Source organism: Enhydra lutris, unplaced genomic scaffold (assembly GCF_002288905.1).
Source record: "Enhydra lutris kenyoni isolate GAN:26980312 unplaced genomic scaffold, ASM228890v2 scaffoldscaffold35, whole genome shotgun sequence".
In the NCBI taxonomy this organism is placed as follows: Eukaryota; Metazoa; Chordata; class Mammalia; order Carnivora; family Mustelidae; genus Enhydra; species Enhydra lutris.
The window spans coordinates 2453851-2476085 of NW_019154119.1; the positions used below are offsets into that span (position 1 = coordinate 2453851).

General features: G+C 41.2%; 1 protein-coding gene across 1 annotated transcript in view; it reads right to left on the reverse strand.

The window, feature by feature from the left end:
- The window catches only part of LOC111154106 (selenoprotein I), a 36235-nt gene extending 25065 nt beyond the window's left edge, over window positions 1–11170 (reverse strand). The window contains exon 1 of the mRNA XM_022513494.1: window positions 10996–11170. Coding sequence (XP_022369202.1) covers window positions 10996–11052 — 57 coding nt within the window. The 5' untranslated portion in view covers window positions 11053–11170. The remainder of the gene's footprint in view (window positions 1–10995) is intronic.
- Window positions 11171–22235: the final 11065 nt, after the last annotated feature.

The window sequence follows — 22235 nt, forward strand, 5'->3', positions numbered from 1 at the left end:
AAAAACAAATTAATTTATGACATAAGAAGTAATAATAGTAATTTGATGAGAGAGACTGAAGGGGGCCTTCTGAAGTGCCAGAAATAATTCTGTACCTTGATGTGGGTGGTGGTTATTTGGGTATATACATATGTAAAAATTCATTAAATTAGACACTTAAGATCTGTGCATTTATATGTAAAATACCTAAAAAGAAATAGCAAATAAAGAATATACATGTGGCAGTGTGCATTTGTGTGGGGGGGGGTACACAGGTGTTGCAGGGAAGGGAGTGCATGCCAAGATACCTTCCGAGCAAAGAGAACAAAAATGTGCTAAGACCAGAAAGTTAGAAATACTTGAAATACTGGAGGAAAGCTAATGCAGCTATAGCTTAGTGAGCAGGAAGAGTGACAGGAAATGAGACTGGAGACGTGGGCCTACACCACCTAGCAAGACCACAGTGAGCTAGATTTTATTCTAAACCAATGCGCATCCTGATTTACATTTTTAAAGGATCATACTGATTCCAGTGTAAAAAGAAATGGACAGGGACCAAAGTGCAAATAGAGGCCAGTTACAAGACTTAAAGTACATCAGGTGGAAAGGATTATGGGTTAGACTATGGGTTAGGGTTAGCAGTACAGTGACTTCTAAATTACTTCCAAATGTGCTGCGAAGTATACGTTTTTGAGAAGGGACATTAAAAATGTGAGACTCCCCTTAATTTAAGAAGGAAATTGGCTCCAATGAAAGGAAAACTATGAAACCACCTCTTTAGACATAGAAGTGTTCCCTTTAAAAAGGTACTATATTTCAAATCCCTTCTCTGTACGGATAAGAAAACTGATACGAACTAACACACCCTTGAATTAAATACAGAGCTTTGGACAAATTATTAATTAGACTGGGGCCACTGTCCCAAGTAATGCTCTACTACTATACTGAGCTGCAGATTTCCCCTACTTTGTTTGTCTTCTAAACAATATAAGGAGAATAGGACTCTCACTGTCAAATGATTTTAATATAAGGTCTGTCTTTACCCATCTGAAATAAAAGCTTTATAAATTTTTTAAAAGATTTATGAGAGAGGAAGAAAAAAAAAACACATGTGGGAGGAGATGCAGAGGGAGAGGGAGAGAAAATCCTCAAGCAGACTCCCCACTGAGCAAGGAGGCTGACGTGGGGCCTGATCCTACAACCTACAACAACTGATGTTTCAAGAGTCAGCAGCTCAACTGAGGGAGCCACCCAGTGCCCTGAAGCTTTACAGTTATAAAACACATTTCATTAACTACAGTAATCCATAAAGTATGGCTTGCTACACGCTGTTATCGTTCACACACCACACTTAACTCTTAATCACTTCAGATGCAACCCAACTCAAAATGATACTTCTAATTTCTTTTAATTAGTCCCAAAATTTTTGAGTTCAAAATTATCTAAGTTTTTTTTTAAATATTTTATTTGTTTATTTGACAGAGAGTTAGAGAGAGAGCACAAGTAAGCAGAGCGTCAGGGAGAGGGGGAGAAAGAGAAGCAGGCTCTCCGCTGAGCAGGGAGCCTGATGTGGGGCTTGATCCCAGGACCCTGGAATCATGACCCAAGCTGAAGGCAGCCGCTCAACCAACTGAGCCACCCGGGCGCCCCAAAATTATCCAAGTTTTTGAGAGTAAAAAGGAAGATGTCCATAAAAAGCCAATTTTAGTTCACAACTGGGTTATATGAAATTATAATATTTGTTGTGCAAACCAACTTTTCAGACATCTCTAAAATGCAACACACACATTACCAACCTTTCTTAAAACAGGGGACAGAAAGTGTCAACTCCCTCTTCTCTCCCCCTGCACAATGAAGCTCAGTGTCTGGTATAGCACAGGGGTATGATACTGAGGTCAGAACCTTGCTGACAGGACTCATGGCTCAATTATGTTTAGGTGTTTTAAGTCTTTACGGGAGCAGAATCCATTGTGACCAACATGTATCCCACCAGCCACTCCTGGAGCAGAGTTCTTAAGCAATGGCATTCCAATCCTCCAGGCGAGGCACTTTAAGCAAGAAACATAAAATGAGGGATCTCAATTATTTAAAAAATCCTTATTCACTCAACAAATACCAAGGCAATCAAAAGAGCAGCCTTTCACATAAAAGTGCAGGACTCGCTGAGCACTGGGATATAAAGAAACTAACAATTAAGAGAATGGAGAAAAACTTCACAACCTAATCTTTTCTGCTTCTGGCACACAGTAGCCTGAGCTCAATAAACATATTTGAATGTTTATACGTATGAATGAATAAATGCATGAACTACTTTGCATGTTTATTTAAGTAGCAGTATAGAGTTATAGTGATGAGAAGAAATGTTACTCCCTTCACCAAATCTGCCTTCCCCTAGGGACTAGTCCACAGCAACTTTTAACTTCACGAGGGCATATTCTTCCTCTTCCCCTTTTAATAATATCATGTCTATATTTGTATAATGTTTTACAGTTTCCACAGACAATTACAGCTGTTATCTTATTTGATATTGTAAGATAGATTATTCCTACTTATATTACACATGAAGAGACTATAAAATTCAAGGATTACAACGGCTAATAAGCAGATCTAAACTGTAAGTCCTTTCTGATTCATCCTGGAACATGTCTATGAAATTGATCACTTTGTTTGAAACCAGACTACCCTTTCTTGGCTTAAATACAATTATGATCTACCTGGACCCAATTTACTGAAATCATTATTCTCATAACAGCCTCTAAAATTTGTCTTCCAATTTATGGCAGACACATCCTAAAGTAATCCCCAGTGAGTCAAGCCCCTCGATAAGCAGTCCCCTCCCTTTGAAGGTTCACTGCGCTCCCTTGAGGGCAGACCTGGTGACTAGTTTCTAACCAACAGAATATAGCAAAGGTGACATATGTCACTGCCTTGATTAGGATACGTTCTATGACAAAGGTGATGAGATATCACTTCCATGAATATAAGTCTTCATCTTAGCAATGTGGAGGAGTCTCCTGCTGACCTTTAAGAAGCAAGGAACAAGGACGTGAACTGCGTATGGTGAGGGCCATGTGGCAGGGGAAAGTGGGAGAGCCCTAGGAGCTAAAGGCCTCAGCGACTGGGAAGAACTGCACGCTGCCATCACCACACAAGCCTGGAGGAGGACCCCACGCTGCAGATGAGAACACAGCCCAGCTGACACCCTACCTGCGGCCTGGTGAGACCCTGAGCAGAGAGAGGAGCCGGCTTACTGGTGCCAACTGCTAACTCACAGACAGCTGTGAGGTGATGTGTGTTGTTTTATGCCACCAGGTCTGTGAAAATTTGTTACCCAGCGATAAGAAACCAGTGCACAATTCTGAAAGTGCTACATCCTCTTTTCTGCTCATAGAGATCTTAGGGCTCCACAAAATCAAGACTACCCGATGCTTGAGAGCTAACTCGTTACGGTAATACAGTTTCTTACTCCTTTATATCCACCTCTGGGTTTTAGTAACTCCTCTTCAGATTGCAATATAATTGAATATTTCTTCGATGGGGTGGTTCGCAAACTGTAGTCGCCAAACTGAACCCATATTTTGGGACCCTGCTCCAGATACACAGACTCAGACACTCTAAGAGTGCAGCTCAGCAATCTCTTTTAACAGACCCTCCTGGTAATTCTGTAGCACACTCAGGTTTGAGGAGCACTGCTCTGGTGAAGGCAAACATTGATGGCACTCCCACAACTCCTCGGCTGAGGGAGAAACCACACCATTAGTTTAGTGGCCAACACCTATTCCTCCCTGTGGTAACTTCAAATACTGCTCTGCAAGCAAGAGACAAGGTATTATAAAATCCAGCAAGTACTCACTAAATTTACTAAATGCAAGACATTATACTAGAAACAATCTATGGTATAAAAACACCAAACCTAAACTTAAAGTCCAAAAAGGTGGGGGAGGATTTCAAATAACCCTGGGACAAAAATTTAAAATTTCTTAAAATATTTTATCAATACAAGACTTTAGGAACTACAGTCACAGAAAACATGACTCTGTAGACAATGAGATCTCATTTCAGTCAATATTATCACTTACATCTACTAACAAGTTAGAAGACGGTGGCAGAAGACTGGAGAAGCTGGAGCAGTAACAGAAGCGAGTCATGATGACAAATAGGTTTGCTTGCTAAACTTAAGTAATCTCTAGTAAATTCTAACAAGAGATGACAGGACGAAAGGAGGGGTCATTTAATGAAGAAACCTGAAATCCTTGCAGGGAAATCTGGATACCAAACACATGATAAATATATGGAGGAGACAGCAGATCCTTTAATAGGAGAGCAATATTTGAGAAAATTTACTGACTCTACATGTTGTGCTATTATATATGATAAAGAGAAGAAGAAATCTGAAGTCAAAGTCTCTCTGTTACTCTTCCTATCTCTCCATTAAGTTGTCACCCTTAACTTGCTTTCCTAAAATATACTTCCTCTTGGTATAACTTCCTGGGGTATGGGCACACATGTGTATGTTGTATGTTAACCAGCGTCCACAAACAGAGAAGCACAAATGTCAAGTTTTATTTCTTACTTCACATTAATATAGCACTATGTGCCAGGCATTTTACAAATATTGACTCATTCAGTTTTGATTAACGATCCTATGAGGCAGATACTCCTTCATTTCACAGATGTGGAAATCTGGTTAGAGATGACACTAAGTCAGAACACTAGCACGTGGTTTCTTTCTAACTTAATACTAGTCCCAAACCTAATTATTTAATCAAAAGACTTTTATCTCAATTAAAGCTACTAGTTTATGACATGTTCTTAATACTCAGCAAAATGTTAAGACTAGAAAATATGGTCATCCACCTGCCCCCACTAATAATTTTTAAATGGGGGAAAACAAAAATAGTTCTTTCTTTTTCCCTATACATTTTCCCCACCTGCACACATTAGACACAAACCCAATTAAGCATGTCACTGAAGGTCTTTACTTTAATGTTTCGATATCTGGTACAAACATCCAGTAACTACATGGCAGAGCTTATCTTTAATTCTTAGATTTGAGAGGAAGCACAGCATGAAGAAAATGGGCTCCTAACTCAGAATACCTGGGTTCAAATCTCAGCTCTGGGACCATTAGCAAGTTAAATTTTCTGTGCCTCAGTAAAATAACAGTAGCTCTACTTTTTAAGGCACCTGTGAATATTAAATGAGATAATATATATAAAAACACTTAAAGCAATGCCTGGCATATATAAACATTTGCTATCATTATTATTATTATTACTCAGTATTTAAAATATTTCTCTTGCCATTTCAACTTTCCTTCACTGAGCTCACTAGGCTCAGCCACTTCCTTATGTCTAATTTACCATGGTCTTCCTGGTCTCTGTGCCTTGGTTCCCCCCTTCAGTCTCTCTGGTACATCTGCTCCAACTTTCCCTTACGCACTGAGCAAATTTAAGCATTACAGGTGTTAGAAAAACAAGCCATCCTCAGTGAACTGATGTTTCAGAAAGCAGTAAAAGAACCAAGTCAAGATGTTTCTTCCAAACAGCACCTAAAACTGTGGTGACCTTCTACCGACCACTTAATCTCTCTCCCTCTCATTCTACAGAAGTTCCCCATCCATCCTTGTTTCACTTCTTCTGAAAGATTCCTCTGCCTCTGTCAACTGCAAAAATAATTCTTTCCATGAGGCATTTATAATTCTATATCTATGGCCACTAAAGAGATTACTTAAAAATAAAATCTTTTGAAAAGGGCACCTGGGTGGCTCAGCTGGTTAAGCGTCTGCCTTTGGCTCAGGTCCTGATCCCAGGGTCCTGGGATCGAGTCCTGAACTGGACTCCCTGCTCTGCAGGGAGCCTGCTTCTCCCTTTCTCACTCCCCACTTACTTATGTCCCCTTTCTCACTGTGTCTCTCTGTCAAATAACTAAATAAAGTCTTTTTTTAAAAATGGGGTCACTAAAATGTTTTTCAAGCCTTATGAATGTATCTACAGGTGGGAAAGGACAGCTCCCTCAATCTACTCAAGGAGACCAAACACAACTAAAGATAAGTTATGTCTGAATTAAATGTAACATATTTAGGTACTGCCATAATTAACATGGTATACTGTAGCTGACCTGCAATCATAAGTGTAAATCAAAAGATCAAGAATTTCTCATGTGTCTACTCTGCCTCAGAAGACAAGTGTTCTATTCTCTGAAATCATTACAGAAATATTCCTCTAGTGGAGGTTAATTCTTCCACAAACGATACTTCTTCGCAGCATGAAGTTTCTTTGTTTTGATTCCTAGTCCACAAGCCACACCATTTGGTCCCATCCAAGAGAAGTCCCTTGCACAAAAGATTACTATTATCTTTCTATTTACCCATTGTTCTACACACTGCCAGGGTAAGCTTCCTAAAATTAAAATCTGATCCTGTTTAAAATCAAGCAGTTCCCCCAAACCTACAGCATTACGACATGCCTAAAAATCACCTGAGATATTTAACATGCAGATAATAGTAACCTACCCAGAATCTCCCGAAGTGAGGCTAGGAATCTGCTATTTAAACACTTCCCCAAGTGATTCTGATGCTGATAGTCCTTGGGCCACAGAAACACTGATCTACAGGTAAAATCTAGAAGTCCTTTCCTTCAAAGCATCCCCTCTTGACAGGACCCACCTCCCTCTTCAGCCTCATCTCCTGCCTCTCCACCATCATGCCTAAATATCTACCTTCTTATGGTTCCCAGAAAATACTCTCAGGCCTCCACTCCTTTTGCATTCCACTGCTCTTCTGCACACAGTCTCTCTTTACAACCTGTTAACTGTTACACTACTAAATTTACAATTATTACAGCTCCTATAATCTGGTTGTTGTTGACATGCAACAACAAAATAACTGAAACCAATTCATCCTAAAATTATATTCTTGAAACCAAGCAAGACATTTGGAAGAACACTTACCTCCTCTCTGAAGCAAAATGATACAACTTGGATCTAGCTGTTACACTAGCAATTAAATAATGCCTCCCCTAGGTCAGATTAAGTAAACCACAATAGAAGTCTCACCCTTAGATAATCGGGAAAATCCTTCAACTGTAAAGAGTTGTCCAAAGAATGGACAGGTAGAAAGGAGGAATGATAAGCCTCTCAAAGGTAAAATCCCCCAATATAATTGTCTAAAGGCACATGAAGAAGCAACAGAGAAAATGGTAGTTAAATCCCTGACATCTTCACATTCAAAACACCTAAGTATTCTTCGGATATCCAGGAGATGCACAGCTCCCTTTTACCATACTTCCAAAATGGTTTATATTCTTTTGCACTTTCATTCCTTCAATAAATATTTGTTGAGCACCTATTTTCTTCGTGTGCTATACCCTGGTCGTGTTGAATAAGACACCTATAGGCCCTACCCTCTCAGAGCCCATATCCTAACAGAGAAGGCAGACTCTCAACTAATTATTCATCTGCTTAATAAAATTGTGGTAACAAATGGAGAACACAACACATAACAGACAGCACATAACATACAATCCATCCCATGCTCTTTTCTGCACCAAGAAGCAATCATCTTAGTTTCTTACTACAGAAATCAAATTACCACCCACATATGCACCCTTCTCAGTGGTTATTCTGAATAACTGCCAGGTTTCCAACTGTAGCTCTCAGATGTACCTCCAGGGAGACAAAGAAATTAAACTAATTCAAAAGTAATTTTTATACCAGCAGCTTTTACAGTATCAAATTTTCTCACATCTCTTTGCTGTAATATACAGGGTCACATCGGGGAATAAAGATCTCTTGACTATTTTGAGTCTTTACCCATTTATGAGATGATCTGCTTCGAAAGCTGTTTTAATTCAATAAGCATTCATAAAGCACTTCCTGTTGAAGACCACACAAGAGGTATGTATGTTCTTTAGAAAGTGTCTCTAGGTACAATTCACATTCCAGTAAAACTGACCACACAGATTTTTTCCTTTGGACACCTTTGGATTCATATTTTTAATATGAACACAATACTAAGTACCCTCTACTAGAAGAAGTTTCGATTATAATTTGTGGCCCTCCTTTTTTAGAATAAAATCAACAAACTACATTTTAGTGAACACTGGACACTTGCTAAACTGACCTTTGTTTTCCAGGATGATAGGAAATGTGCTGTCAGACACAGGAAGTGAGTCGGGTAACGGAAAAAGGGAAAAGATAGGAATAAAAAAGCACACTCGAATTTACTGTAAATTAGAACACCTATCTAGTTGGAAATATAAACTCAGGGAACACTGCTTATAAGAAAAAGTGGATTCCATAATACAGACACTGCTGCAACTGAAAACAGCTCTTCTATTGGCACTTACACCCAGAAAGCCAGATCCTAGTAAGGAAAAAGTTTTATATGTCAATATTTACAGTGCAAAAGAGAGAACAGGAAGGGGTAGAGCTGAAGGCAAAACAGGAGGTGTCTGGGTTAATAACCTTCTTTAATGAAGTTACAAAGCCCTGGCCAAGGTTACAAGAAGGCTCTGAAACTTCTTTTCATTTAAATTTTAACCCACTGAGCCACCCAAGCGCCCCTTCTTTTCACTTAAATGTTAATACATGTCAGCACCTCAGGTCAAAACTGTATGACACCATGTTGCTTAAAAGCAGAGGTATGTCCCATATGACTTGCTAAAGTCCTTCACAGTTTTTCCGATTCCAGTTAGGGAAAATCCATTATGATTTTTTTCAGCTATTCATTCATTCCACACGTCTACCAGGTTCCTAGTATGCGTAGTAGTACTGTGCTCAGGCCATGGTGATCCATAAACCAAGTCTAACCACTTGAGTATTATATTCTACTAGGGAGACACACCAACAAATTCCATAAAGGAGCAGAGGGTACTCTGACGGCACGCTTAAGGGGAGAGGAGAGCTTAGGGGATGTTTCTCTGAGGAAATAACATTTAAGTGAAAACATAAAGATGAATATAAACAGGAAAGGAAGCAACATTCCTGACAGCTGGAACAACATTACTTAAAGATCTGAAAAAGAAAAGGGGAGAAGGGGAGGAGATGGCTACTAACGCCAGCAGCAGCAGACAGTGAGGAGTATGTGAAGCTAAAGACAGGTAAGGACCGTATCATTCAGAGACATGTAGATCATGTTATCAATTTTTGGGACTTCATTCCAAGAGCAATGGGAAGACGTGGGGGTTTTAAGCAAAAAAGTAATGTGACCAGATGCACATTTTTTTTTAAAGATCACTAACATAAAGAAAAAACTGTAAGGGCAAAAGTAAATGTGGTCAAGCAACAAAATAAAATACTACTTAATCATAACCCACAGAATAAAATAAACATTCATGCATCCACGCTGATATAACTAAATGATTGGATAAATACACAATGGGAAGAAAAGACAGATCTCCCATGCATAATTCCAAACAAATTATGCCAATACTCTGCCCTCACGGAGGTGGGACATAACTCTCCACTATCAAGGGAGGGTTCATAGTGACTGCCTTCCAAAGAGAGTAACTTTACAGAGAGAAACCTAACAAACAGTACTTTAGCCGGGTGATCAAAGTCAGTATCAACAGTGACAAGTCATATGGACAGCATGTACTCTAATGAGAATGCCATTTCATCTCCGTGCCGTCCTCCCAAAAAACCCATAACCCTTGCCTCACCGTGAGAAAAACATTAGACAAATCCCAACTGACGGGCATTCTACAAAACACATAACCAGAACTCCTCAAAACTACTAGGGCTATCAAAAAGAAGGGGTCTGATAAATGGTCCCGGCCAAGAGAAGCCTAAGGAGACAGGACGACTAAAGGAAATGTGGTATTGTAGATGAAATCCCAGGAAAGAAGAAGGACATTAAGTGAAAACTTGGGAAATCTGGGTAAAGTATGGACCTCAGTTAATAATGTGTAAATATTGATTCATTAATCATGACAAATGTATCATACTAAGGTAAGATGTTAGTAATAGGGAAAACTGGGTCTGAGACATAAGGGAATTCTACTATCTTCACGATTTTTCCTGCAAATCTATTCTAAAAGTATTCTAAAATAAAAAGGCTACTTACACTGTATGTGGGATGAGTGGTAATGGAACCACTCTTCTAGCTTGGGCTAAAAGTGACAGAAGGTACAGGACCTGGTGATTCACTGGCTGGTGGGTGAGGTAGAGGAATCGAGAGTGAAACTGACACCGACAGCAAGGATGAAAGGTTACAGCCCAGATCTCGGGCTCTGCAAACTGGATGGACAATGGAGTCATTCACTGATAAGAGAGCAGTGGAGGAAAACCAGATTTGGAGGAAAGTGAACAACCAGCTTTTATTGGAGGCCCATTATGTGTCAGTCCCTTGGCAAATTCCTATAATCATTCTGCACCATAGGGACTATTACCTGGCCCAAGGCCACGTAAAGAAATTAGAGTTTGGTATCAGGTTTCTACGGACTCCAAAGCCCGCGCTCTTTCTACTACACAGCTCCTTCTGTGCACATTTACTTCATCGGGCAGCCCAAGCGCCACAAGCTACGGCTGAGGAAGCCTCCTCATTGGGCGTAGAAGTGGAGTGCATCAGCAGCATGGCCTCAGTAGTTACTCCCCCTCCTCGGGCCTCTCTGCCACAAACCATCTCCATCTGAGTTGTATGAAAGAGACGGGTGGAGACTTCATTAAAATGAAGACAATTAAGACACCACGTAGGTAACTGCATCCGCTAAAAATAATCATGATGAAGTAAAGCAGCGCAGGGAATTCTCTGGTTCCACTCTCGTCGAGCGGTCCCTTAAGGAAAAGGCAATCCTCCGGGAAGGTACCGAATCAAGGCGGCGGGCCTAGGACGCTCCCACGCACCCTGACCCCAAAGCTCCAGGTCTCGACAGGACCCCCCCCCCCCCAGAGAAACGCCCGCCAGTCCGCTCGGAGCCACGCGGCACAAGGTGACACGGACCGCGCCTGCCCCTCAGCCGCCTAGGAGAGGCCGGGAAGAGGAGGGAGAGGGGCGTCCGCGGGGCCCCGCGCTACCTTGTACTTATCAAAGCCAGCCAGCTGCTCCGGGCTCACGTATTCGTAACCAGCCATGACGACCCGAACACCGAGCGCCCACTCGGCAGCGACTCTACGCGACGAGGTGCGGAAACACGAGCACCACACCAGCTGGGCAAGGATGGGAAGACTTAGCTGGCTAAGGAGGTGGAGGAGCCGCGCTCCGCCCACAGCGCACGCGTAGCCGCCTCAGGCCACTTCCGCCGCCTCCCAGTGCGCAAGCGCAGCCTCCACCTCTCCCGGCTCACGGAGGGAGGGTCGCTAACCTGTTCACGCGGTCCACCCCCTCACGCCGTCGCAGTCCAATCAGTGTGGATCGGACAACACTAAGTCCCGCCTCCCAGGTTTTTTCGTCGCTTCATTCGCTAGCGTCAAAATTGGTGAGCTGAAGTAAGGAGTGAGCGGAGGCGAAAGGTCAATTTCCCAGGGGTCTTTGCTCCTCCCTGCGGCGGGAGGCTGGAGGTGGGAGTTTCTGTGGTTTCGTAGGCGTGAGGGGATTTGGAGCTCTCCTTGGGGGTACCGCGATTGCCTGCGAACCAATTCAACAGTACGTCAGAGAAGAGGGCTTAGTAGCCTCAAACCGTGACGTAAAAGACCAGAGAAAGAGTACGGGCCGGGCTTCCTGCAGCTCCTGGCGCGGTGCGCTTCGTTGCGCACAGTAGGTGCTTAGGAACCGTGGTTAGACGTTGAGAAGCAGGTGGGGAACCTTCGTGACAGGCTTTTCGCAGTCTCAAAAGGGCCACGAAAGGGCGCTGGAGAGAAATCCCTCACACCTCTCCACACTCCTCTCTATAAAAGTGAAATTGCTAATGTCTCGCACCAGGTAAAAGCACTGGTCTCTGAGTCTCTAGGGGTCTTTAAATGCGTTTGCAGGAAGTACGTGCACATAACTGGAGCCAGTCGTAGAAAGGACACTACATCAATGGTTAGAGTGTATCAGTCCAGTAGTAAAATTTAGTAATAGTACTAGTTGCTCCCGCTTTTTCGAGAGCCTTCTACGCGGGGAGCTTTGCAGACGTTATCACCAACCCCCATAACAATACTATGAAGTGGGAGGCTCTTTACCCAAATCGCAGGTTAGGAAATCAAAATTCAGGTTATTCAACCTGCCCAGGATCAGACCATTCATTATACAGCTCGGAAGTGGTCAACCCAACATGAAATGAGGTTCTTGGTGTCGGAAACCACTACCTCAGGGGGACTCTGAATCTCTGGGTCTCTGAAACAAGAGTGATTATTTTGAGATCTCTTAGGTTCCTTATATTCATTCATTAAACAGATAATTATTGGGTGCTCAGCATATGCCAAGTATATTATTATTTATGCGTGTGTCTTAGCTCACTTTCTAAAGTATAAGGTTCTCATGAGGTAATAGATACAAAGCCTCTATCATCATACTTGGCACATGGCAAATTAAACTGGAATGACTGTTTCCCCTCACTCCTAAGGAGAGGATTTGTATCTTGTACATCTTAATGTTCCCCATGTACTATAGTCCAGTGCCTTGTAGGTAATACATGGTTGATACATTTTGATGAGTGAATGAGCAAGGATCTCTCTGATGTGCTGTGTAGTGTCTGCCTTGTGGACATTAGAAATATGGATCTCCCTTTAAGAAGGAAATTGGCTCTAATGAAAGGAAAACTATGAAACTATGAAACCACCTCCTTCGACATAAAAGTAATGCCTTTGTGCATGTACTGTATTTAAAATCCCTTCTGTGTACTGATAAGAATCCTGAGTTGACACACCTTTGCACTAAATACAAGTTTTGGACAATATATTCATCAGACTGGAGCTACATCCCAAGTAAAATGCTACAGATTTCATCCCCTATGTGTTTCTTCTAATCAACATGAAGAGAAAAAAAATCTTCATATCAAATGCCTTTTTAAAGATTTATTTATTTTAGAGAATGGAGGAAGGAGGGGAAGAATCTCAAGCAGACTCCCCACTGTGCATGGAGACAAAGGGGACACCAACTGAGCCACCCAGGCTCCCCTCAAATGACTTTTGTTATAAGACCTGTGCTTACCCACCCCTTATCGGCCTCCTCACCCGCTGAAGTTTCTCTCTCCTCCGTCTCAGACACTGATCATACTTTCTGCCTTCCAGAATGGTCATCACAGAAAATATGTGGGCTAGAAGCAATGTTACACCTTTGTACTATAATCTGGGGAAAAAATTGTTTTCATTCCTGGCATTCCTATTTTTTTTAGTCTTAAGTAAGAGGATGTCAGATAAATGGAGGTATCTAGAAAATTGAAAGTTAGGGACTAATATAGTTAAAAACTCCAATATAAGTTATTAAAGCCATAAAAATGGCCAAGGATCCCAAGGAAGCTTGTAAAACGATGATGATTTGGTTTGCATTTTAAAATAATAGTGATGCCTTATGCTAATAAATTCTATGATTCTCAAAGTAATTTGGCATCTCACTAGGTCATCTTAACAAGCCTGAGCCATGGGCCAAGTAGTTGTTCTAATTGTACAGAACAGAACAACAGAAGGATTATATATCTTGCCCAAAAGTCACCCAGTTTGTGGCAAAATTGGAATAAGAGCATATGTCATCAAACTTTTAAATAATTTTTCTGCTACACCTTGCTTCTGTAAGTTACCACGGCAAGATGTTTGGGGTTTTTTTGTGTGTTTTTTTTTTTTTTAAGACTTTGTTTATTTATTTGACAGAGAAAGAGAGAAGAGAGTACATGCAGGGGCCAGCAGAGGGAGAAGGAAAAGCAAGCTCCCCACTGAGCAAGAAGCCCTTTGTGGGACTCAATCCCAAGACCCCAGGATCATGACCTGAGCTGAAGGCAGACACTAAACCGACTGAGCCACCCAGGCGCCCAAGTAAGATGTTTAAAAAAGGAAAATTCACAAGTCAGTTTTTAGTCAAGGCTAGAGGCAGTGGGGGGTGATGAGGAAAGAACTGAACAGACTCATTAAGTTGCTTATTTTTTCTTAAAAATAGAATTCCCTGGCTAGAGTAAACCTTCTCTTAGGTTAGGGTTTCTCTGCCCGGGCTTTGCTATATTTTTTATTTTTTCAAACATAATCCTACTAGGTAAGAAAGTGTAGAAATTCTATTTGAGTGGGTCATCAATCAAATTCTTTATCACAGAAAAGGTCTGTGCAATATACTGAGATTCGACATAAGCTAATACTACTTTGTACCTCCTACTTCCCATGTCAGTGGAGGTGGATAGGGTTTATGGTATTCTGGGACTTGTCACCCCACCAGCCTCCCAGTGGTTTTCTGGCCATTTTTGTTCCCTTAACCTTTGAACACAAACTCAGTTGTGTCTGTGCCATTTTTGTTCCCTTAACCTCTGAACACAAACTCAGAGAATCAGTGTAAAGGTTCAGACGGAACCAGGAACCTACTGTGATATGAAGTAAGAGATGAATGACAGGCCTAGTAATTTATTTAGACTTTCTGCATACTTACCATTCCTGTTTTAGAGATGAGTTATTATTTCTTTTATAGCCACTATTCACGAGCATGACTGTTACACATAAAAGGAAAATTCTTTTTAAAAACTGATCTCAGGGGGTGCTTGGGTAGCTCGGGGGGTTAAAGCCTCTGCCTTCAGCTCGGGTCAGGATCCCAGGGTCCTGGGATTGAGCCCCACATTGGGCTCTCTGCTCAGCGGGGAGCCTGCTTCCTCCTCTCTCTCTGCCTGCCTCTCTGCCTACTTATAATCTCTGTCTGTCAAATAAATAAAGAAAATCTTTTTTTTAAATAAATAAAATAAAAACTGATCTCAGACAGGTGTGCCTAGCTGGTTCAGTTGATGGAACATGCAACTCTTGATCCCAGGGTCGTGAGTTCAAGCCCCACATTGGGTATAGAGATTACCTAAAAATAAAATCTACAGGGCACCTGGGTGGCTCAGTCGTTAAGCATCTGCCTTTAGCTCGGGTCATGATCCTAGGGTCTTGGGATTGAGCCCCAAATCAGGCTCCCTACTCAGCAGGAATCCTGCTTCTCCCTCTCCCACTCCCCCTGCTTGTGTTCCCTATCTCTGTGTGTCTCTCTCTGTCAAATAAATAAATAAAATTTTAAAAAATAAATATCTAAAAAATCTAAAATCTAAAAAAAAATGGGCAAAGTTTGGGGTTTTTTTTAAGATTTTATTTATTTGTCAGAGAGAGAGCACAAGCAGGGGGAGCAGCAGGCAGAGGGAGAAGCAGGCTCCCCAGTGAGCAAGGAGCCCAATGCAGGAATCGATCCCAGGACCCTAGGATCATGACTAGAGCTAAAGGCAAATGCTTAACCAACTGAACCACCCAGGCATCCCTCAGGCAAAATTTTATACTGGGCTTATTTTGAGCATTCTTGAAGTTCTGGTAGTGACCCAAGCATCTGTATTTTCTGAGCGGAGAATTGATACCTCTCCAACACAAACATCCCTCTCTTCAGTATTATTACACTAGACTGGAAGCAGAACTCTAGGTGAACCAAATACAGATCATTCAGATGAGTAGCCACAGTGGCATCACCCCTTCTCCTTATTTCTTATGCCTTTCTTCGTATTCCTTTTTGCTTCATCTGATGTCAGGTCTGCAGTTATAACCAAATGTAACCATCATTCTTTTTATTATTTCAGTTTGAACCTGGAGCCATACAAGACACCCCATTTTTAAAAAGATTTTATTTTTATTATTTATTTGAGAGAAATAGAGAGCATGAGTGGAGGGGGAGGGGCTGAGGGAGACAGAGAAGTAGACTCCCTGCTGAGCAGGGAGCCAAAAACAGGGCGCAATCCCAGGACCCTGGGATCATGACCTGAGCTGAAGGCAGACACTTAACCTACTGAGCCACCCAGGCGCCCCTACACACCCCATTTTGGAGTAAGGATGATTTTTGGCTTCATGAAACTTTGAGATCACTGGACTTGAGATCGACAGTTATTTAGTTTTCAGTGGAAGAGAAATGTAGTAGCAGAAAAAAACTAAGAAGAGCAAGAGATTAGGAAATATTGCTGTGCTTCATTTTCCTGTAGGAATCCCCAAAAACCTGGGGTAGGGGTTCGGGCAATATTGCCCACATAGATGTCTACTGCATAAGGCTTTGAGATCTTCCTTGATGTACTCAAGGCTGTGCTGCCTACAGGACCAGAACTCTAGCAGAATCTGGCTCTACTTTCAGGAAACAAAATGTACAAAAATGAAACAATGTGTAGAAGTAGCAACTTCATTATCTCTTTGTGTATCCTTGTTGAACTCTAGCCATGTGCCAAATACAGATACCATTATGGACCTTGGAGATACAAAATTGAATAATACATGGACCCCAGGAAAGGAGTACATTATTACTTCATTCTATGAGTGACCAGTATTATCCAATGCCTTGGCTCTTCAAGGTTTCTCCCTCTTTTCCTTCCTCCCCTTACTACCCCCCTTTTTAAAAAGTGTTAAAAGTATGAGATATTTTATCTTAGACAGAGAATTGACTCAAGAATAAGAAAGTGTTGGAATCAAAACTCTCTGAAAACTTTGAGATACTGAATTAATATTTAGATAAGTGATCTAAAAGATGAGATACAGAAATAGCTCTTCAAGTACACTAATGATACTTAGCCTTTCATTATGAGCCATCTTACCAGTTGGCATGAGCTGCAAGAAAATAAAAGGTTCAGCTGATGTAAAAGTTATTTATTGCCACATAATGGATCACACAAAACTTAGTAGCTTAGAATAACAGCTATTTTATTTGCTCATAATTCTGTAGGTCAGCAGTCTGGGCTAGGTTTAGCTGGGCAGTCCTGCCAGTCTTGCTGGTCTTATTACTATTCCAACACAGCATAAATGGAAACTGCAAAGCCTTTCAACACCTAGGCTCAGAAGTCACACAGTGTCACTTCTGTCTCATTCTTACGGACAAAGCAAATCAGCAGGCCAGCCCAGATTCATGGGAAGGAAAACAGATTCACCTCTTAATGGATGGAATGGCAAAGTCACCTGGCAATGGAAGGATGGGAAGGATGGGAAGACATTGTTACAATCAACTTTGCAAATATACTCTATGCCTCAAATTAGCTACAACAGCTAAAAGACAGGACCTGAAATAAACTTCATCAGGAACAGATTTGGAAACCACTAATTGTGGTTTTAAACTGAATTGTGTTAAGGTATTGGGAAAAAGAATGTCAAAAACTGAACAGTTAAAAACCCTTGTCACAAGGCTTTGTTTACTCAACATAATCTGTCTAGTGCTTCCAAATCTCCCACTCACTCTCAACCCTCACCATTCTGGTTTCCAACCTCACCAGCTCCACTGAAATTGCTGCTTCCAGGTGTTGTTGCTAAATCAGATGGACACACAGACTTCTTATCTGACTTTCCATCAGCTTCCACTGCCCACTGTTGTTTCTTTAAAACATCTTCCTCCCTTGACTGCTCTGAATTACTTTTGTCATTATTCCTGACTCCTCCTCCCAACACGCATGCATGCAGGCTTGATTTCCCACTGTTTCTCTGTCCTTCCACAGCATCCTGTACATATCTGTTTCTTCATACTTACGTGTTATGAAATTACCTATTTTCTTATCTGTCTTACTGGACTTTAAGTTCCTTGAAGGTAAGTACCACATCTGTAAAGCCCGGACCTAACACATAATGCCTAGTACTCAATAAATCCTCAGTAAGCTTTTTTTTTTTTTTTTTTGGTATTTTTATGGCCTTATTAACATAAATATGACATCTATTCATTTTCTTTGCTGCACACCCTGGCATGGGGATTGGTGACTCTGACAGCCAGTTGGGCTGCTTTTTCTACAATGGCTTTACAATTCTTGGAGGACACATTATGAGCGATTCTGCAAAGTAAGATTTGTTGCACATCAGCAGCACTTCAAGCTCCTTGACCCTGTGGACTAAGAATTTCCAGAAGCCACTGAGAAGCATGTGCTTTGTTTTGGTGTTGCTCCCAAAGCCAATGGTGGGGCATCAAGATCTGTCTCGCAAACTTTCTGTGCACCCTATTGTCAGTGCCTCTGGATTTCCACCAGTCGCACCCAAGTTTTTTTTAAGATTTTTTTTTTTTTTATGAGAGAGAGAGAAAGAGAGCATGAGCAGGGAGGAGAGGGAGAAACAGGCTCCCTGAGAGCAGGGAGCCTGACATGGGGCTCCATCCCAGGACCCTGAGATCATGACCTGAGCTGAAGGCAGACTTTTAACAGACGGAACCACCCAGGCACCCCTGGTTGCACTTTATTTTGATAATATTGGTCTGACAGTGCCAGATGAACTTCCTGGTCCTCTTTAACAATCTTGGGCTTCGCCCGAAGTCTGAGGGCAGCCATGATGCTGAGTAGAAGACAGCTGCCACCTCCACAGGCAGTGAGTGACAAGAAAGAGGGGGGCCTTAGTAAGTTTTCACTGAATTAAATTGGGCTGTGAGGGAATAAAGAAATGTATGTTGCTTGTAGCAACAAGTGATATAAGACTCTTCATATTTGTAGCCTTAGCAATCCCGCATTGGAAGAAAATACTTTTGGGAAATAATATGAAAGAAAAGGATCTTTATTGTCAAGAGTTAGAAAGAGCCATATTTATCATTGCCGGGGGAAATGCAAATAGTCAAAATTCTAATGAATTAAGGATCCAAACTATAAACTGTGATAAATCAATGTGATAAAATATATAATCATTAAAAAGATCAGTGAGTGGGTTAAAAAAAAAAAAAAAAAAAAGAGGGAACTCCAGAAAATAAAAGTGTTGGCAAGGAGAGGAGAAATTAGAATTCTTGTATGTTGTTGCTGGTGCCCTAAAAAGTTAGATGGAGTTACCATATGACCCAGCAATACTACTCCTTGGTATATGCCTCAAAACCTGTACATAAATGTTCAGAGGAACATTATTCATCATAGCCAAAAAATAGAAGCAACCTAAATGTCCATCAACTGATGAATGTGTAAACAAAACAAATGTGTATCCATTCAATGGGATATTATTCACCCATAAAAAGGAATGAGGGACTGACACATGCTACAACATAGATGAACCTTTAAACATTATGCTAAGTGAAAGAGGCCAGGCACAAAAGACCGTATGCTATGTGGTTTCACTTGTATGAAATGTCCAGAATATGTAAATCCATAGAGACAGAAAGTGGATTAGAAAGTGAATTAGTGGGCGCCTGGGTGGCTCAGTGGGTTAAGCCTCTGCCTTCGGCTCAGGTCATGATCTCAGGGTCCTAGGATCGAGGCCCGCATCGGGCTCTCTGCTCAGCGGGGACCCTGCTTTCTCCTCTCTCTCTATGCCTGCCTCTCTGCCTACTTGTGATCTCTCTCTCTCTCTCTGTTTCAAATAAATAAATAAAATCTTAAAAAAAAAAAAAGAAAGAAAGTGAATTAGTGATTGCCAGGGGATAAGGGTGAACAAGATTGGGAATAACTACTAATCAGTATGGTGTTTCTTTTAGGGTGATGAAAATGTTCTGGAATTAGTGATGGTTGCACACCCTTATGAATATACTAAAAACTGTTGAAATGTACCCTTTAAAATTTTATGGTAAGTGAATTTTATCTCAATTTCTAAAAGTAAAATAACAATATATTCCAAAGAAAAGCACAAAATAACATATGCATACTTCCTACAATCAGAAGTCTATTGATGAAAAAAAAAAAAAAGAAGTCTATTGATGACCAGAGAAAGACAGAAGAATATCATGAACTCAGTGTTTATAATTTATGAGCTTTTTATTATTTTAGGTAAAGTTGCTTTGAATAACTTTTTAAGACCTATCTACCAGAACATTATAGCAAATTTGCAAAGCTAAAACTGTAGAACTCTAAAATCCTGCAGTATGTATAAAACTGTAAAGGTCTAACATTTTACAAAGTAGGAAGGGACACATGTTAATAGGGTGCTTGTTTAGGATAACCTGTCTCTTTTTTTTTTTTTTTTAAAGATTTTATTTATTTATTTCACAGAGAGAGAGATCACAAGTAGGCAGAGAGGCAGGCAGAGAGAGAGAGAGAGAGAGAGGAGGAAGCAGGCTCTCCGCTGAGCAGAGAGCCCGATGCGGGACTCGATCCCAGGACCCTGAGATCATGACCTGAGCCGAAGGCAGCGGCTTAACCCACTGAGCCACCCAGGTGCCCCTAGGATAACCTGTCTCTTATCAATGGGGAGACAGTTGTAAGTTTTTGATGTAAGCAACAGCAAATTTCTCATGCTGGATTTCTCTTTCTGGGAAATGAGAATGGGGATAAGAAAGGCCAAAGAGGATCATTTGAGAAGTAAGCCATTAAGGTAGCCACCAGCCAGTCCCCTCTTAAATCAGTAGGTAGGTAATCAACAGAAAGAAACAACAGGGACACCTGGGTGGTTCAGTTGGTTGAGCGTCTGCCTTCGGCTCAGGCATCCTGGGATCTAGTCCCACATCGGGCTCCCTGCTCAGTGGGGAGTCTGCTTCTCCCTCTGCCTGCTGCTCCCCCGCTTGTGCTCGCTCTCTCTCTCTCTCTCTCTCTCTAACAAATAAATAAAATCTTTTTTAAAAAAAGAAACAACAGTTTTTCTAGAAAATTTTGAAATAAAGAATGAAGACATTAAAATGGATTCAAAAAGAGCCCAAATTCCTAGAAAGAAATAAGGCTTGTAACTAAGGAAATAGATAAAAACCCAAGGGAAGATTAAGTAGGATAAAGCACTTTTAATCAGTAATTTTAAAAATCCCATCTTTGTACAGGCACAGCCTTTAAGCTTAATGAAGTGCTAGAAGTAAAGACTTTATTTTAGAAATGAAAGCCTAGAAATATAGTAGAAGAAATAATTCTCTCATAAAGAAGGTGTCTGTGGCTGGAGTCCCTGGCAGCCATGGCCATCATCACCCTGGCCCTGGAGAGGAATTGCTCTCAAAGATACAGGGAAGACTGAGGAGGAGCTGGAAGAGGATGACAGGATCTAGATAAATTACCGTATGCAAGATCATGAAGTCTGACAGAGGTGTGCCCAGAGGGAGTTGGGTCCAAGCCAGAACTACTTTGGGACTCTCCTTCCCTGAGGCTCAAAAAATGTGCAGGTTTTTCCTGGGCAGCCTTCCTTTATGACCCTGGCTCTTCCTGTGGTCTTCAAGACTGAAAAGCTGCAAATACTTCTCAGTCCTTCTTGAGCTCAGCACAGGGCTGTCAGGGGGAATGCTGGGAGCTCTACGTTCTTGTCCCAAACAGATCAACATTGCTTCTGCAACAGCTGAGCTGTCTTGGTGGGAAAAATTTGAAATTCAGTAATACTTGAATTTGAATTCAACATTATATATTAGTTAGATGGTGGAGGAGTAGGAGACTTTAGTTTTGTTTGGTTCCAGGAATTCAGCTAGATAGCTATCAAATCATTCTGAACACCTGTGAACTCAAGCAGAGATCTAAGAAAATAGCTGCAACTCTGCAAATAGAAAAGCAATTCCTTTCTCCAAAAATGACAAGACAGAAAAACTCACCTCAAAAAAGAGGACAAAAGGCAGTACTGACTGCCAGGGACCTTATCAGTATGGACATAAGTAAGATGTCAGAACTAGAGTTCAGAATAATGACTATAAAGAAACTAGCTAGGCTTGAAAAAAAGCACAGAAGACACTAGAGAATCCCTGGAGAAATAAAAGAACTAAAATCCAACCAAGTTGAAATCAAAAAGGCTATTAATGAGATGCAATCAAAAGTGGAGGCTCTAATTGCTAGATAAATGAGGCAGAGGAGAGAATTAGTGATATAGAAGACAAAATGATGGAGAATAAGCTGAGAAAAAGAAAGATAAACAACTACTGGATCGTGAAGGGAGAATTGGAAAGATAAGTAATATGATAAAGCAAAGCAATATTAGAGTAATTGGGATCCCAGAAGAAGAGAAAGCAGGGAGGGGGGGAAGGTAGAAGGATATGGGAGCAAATTATAGTGGATAATGTCCCTAATCTGGGGAAGGAAGCAGCCTTCGAGTCCAGGAACCACAGAGAATCTCCCCCTTAAAATCAATGAAAATAGGTCAACACCTTGACATATAATACTGAAACTTGCAAATCTCAGAGACAAGCAAAAATCCTAGAAGCAGCTTAGGACAAGAGGTCCATAGCTACAAGGATAGAAACTTTAGACTGGCAGCAGATCTATCCACAGAGACCTGGGAGGCCAGAAAGGACTGACATGATATATTTAGGGTGCTAAATAAGAAAAATATGCAACCAAGAATACTTTATTCAACAAGAATATCACTCA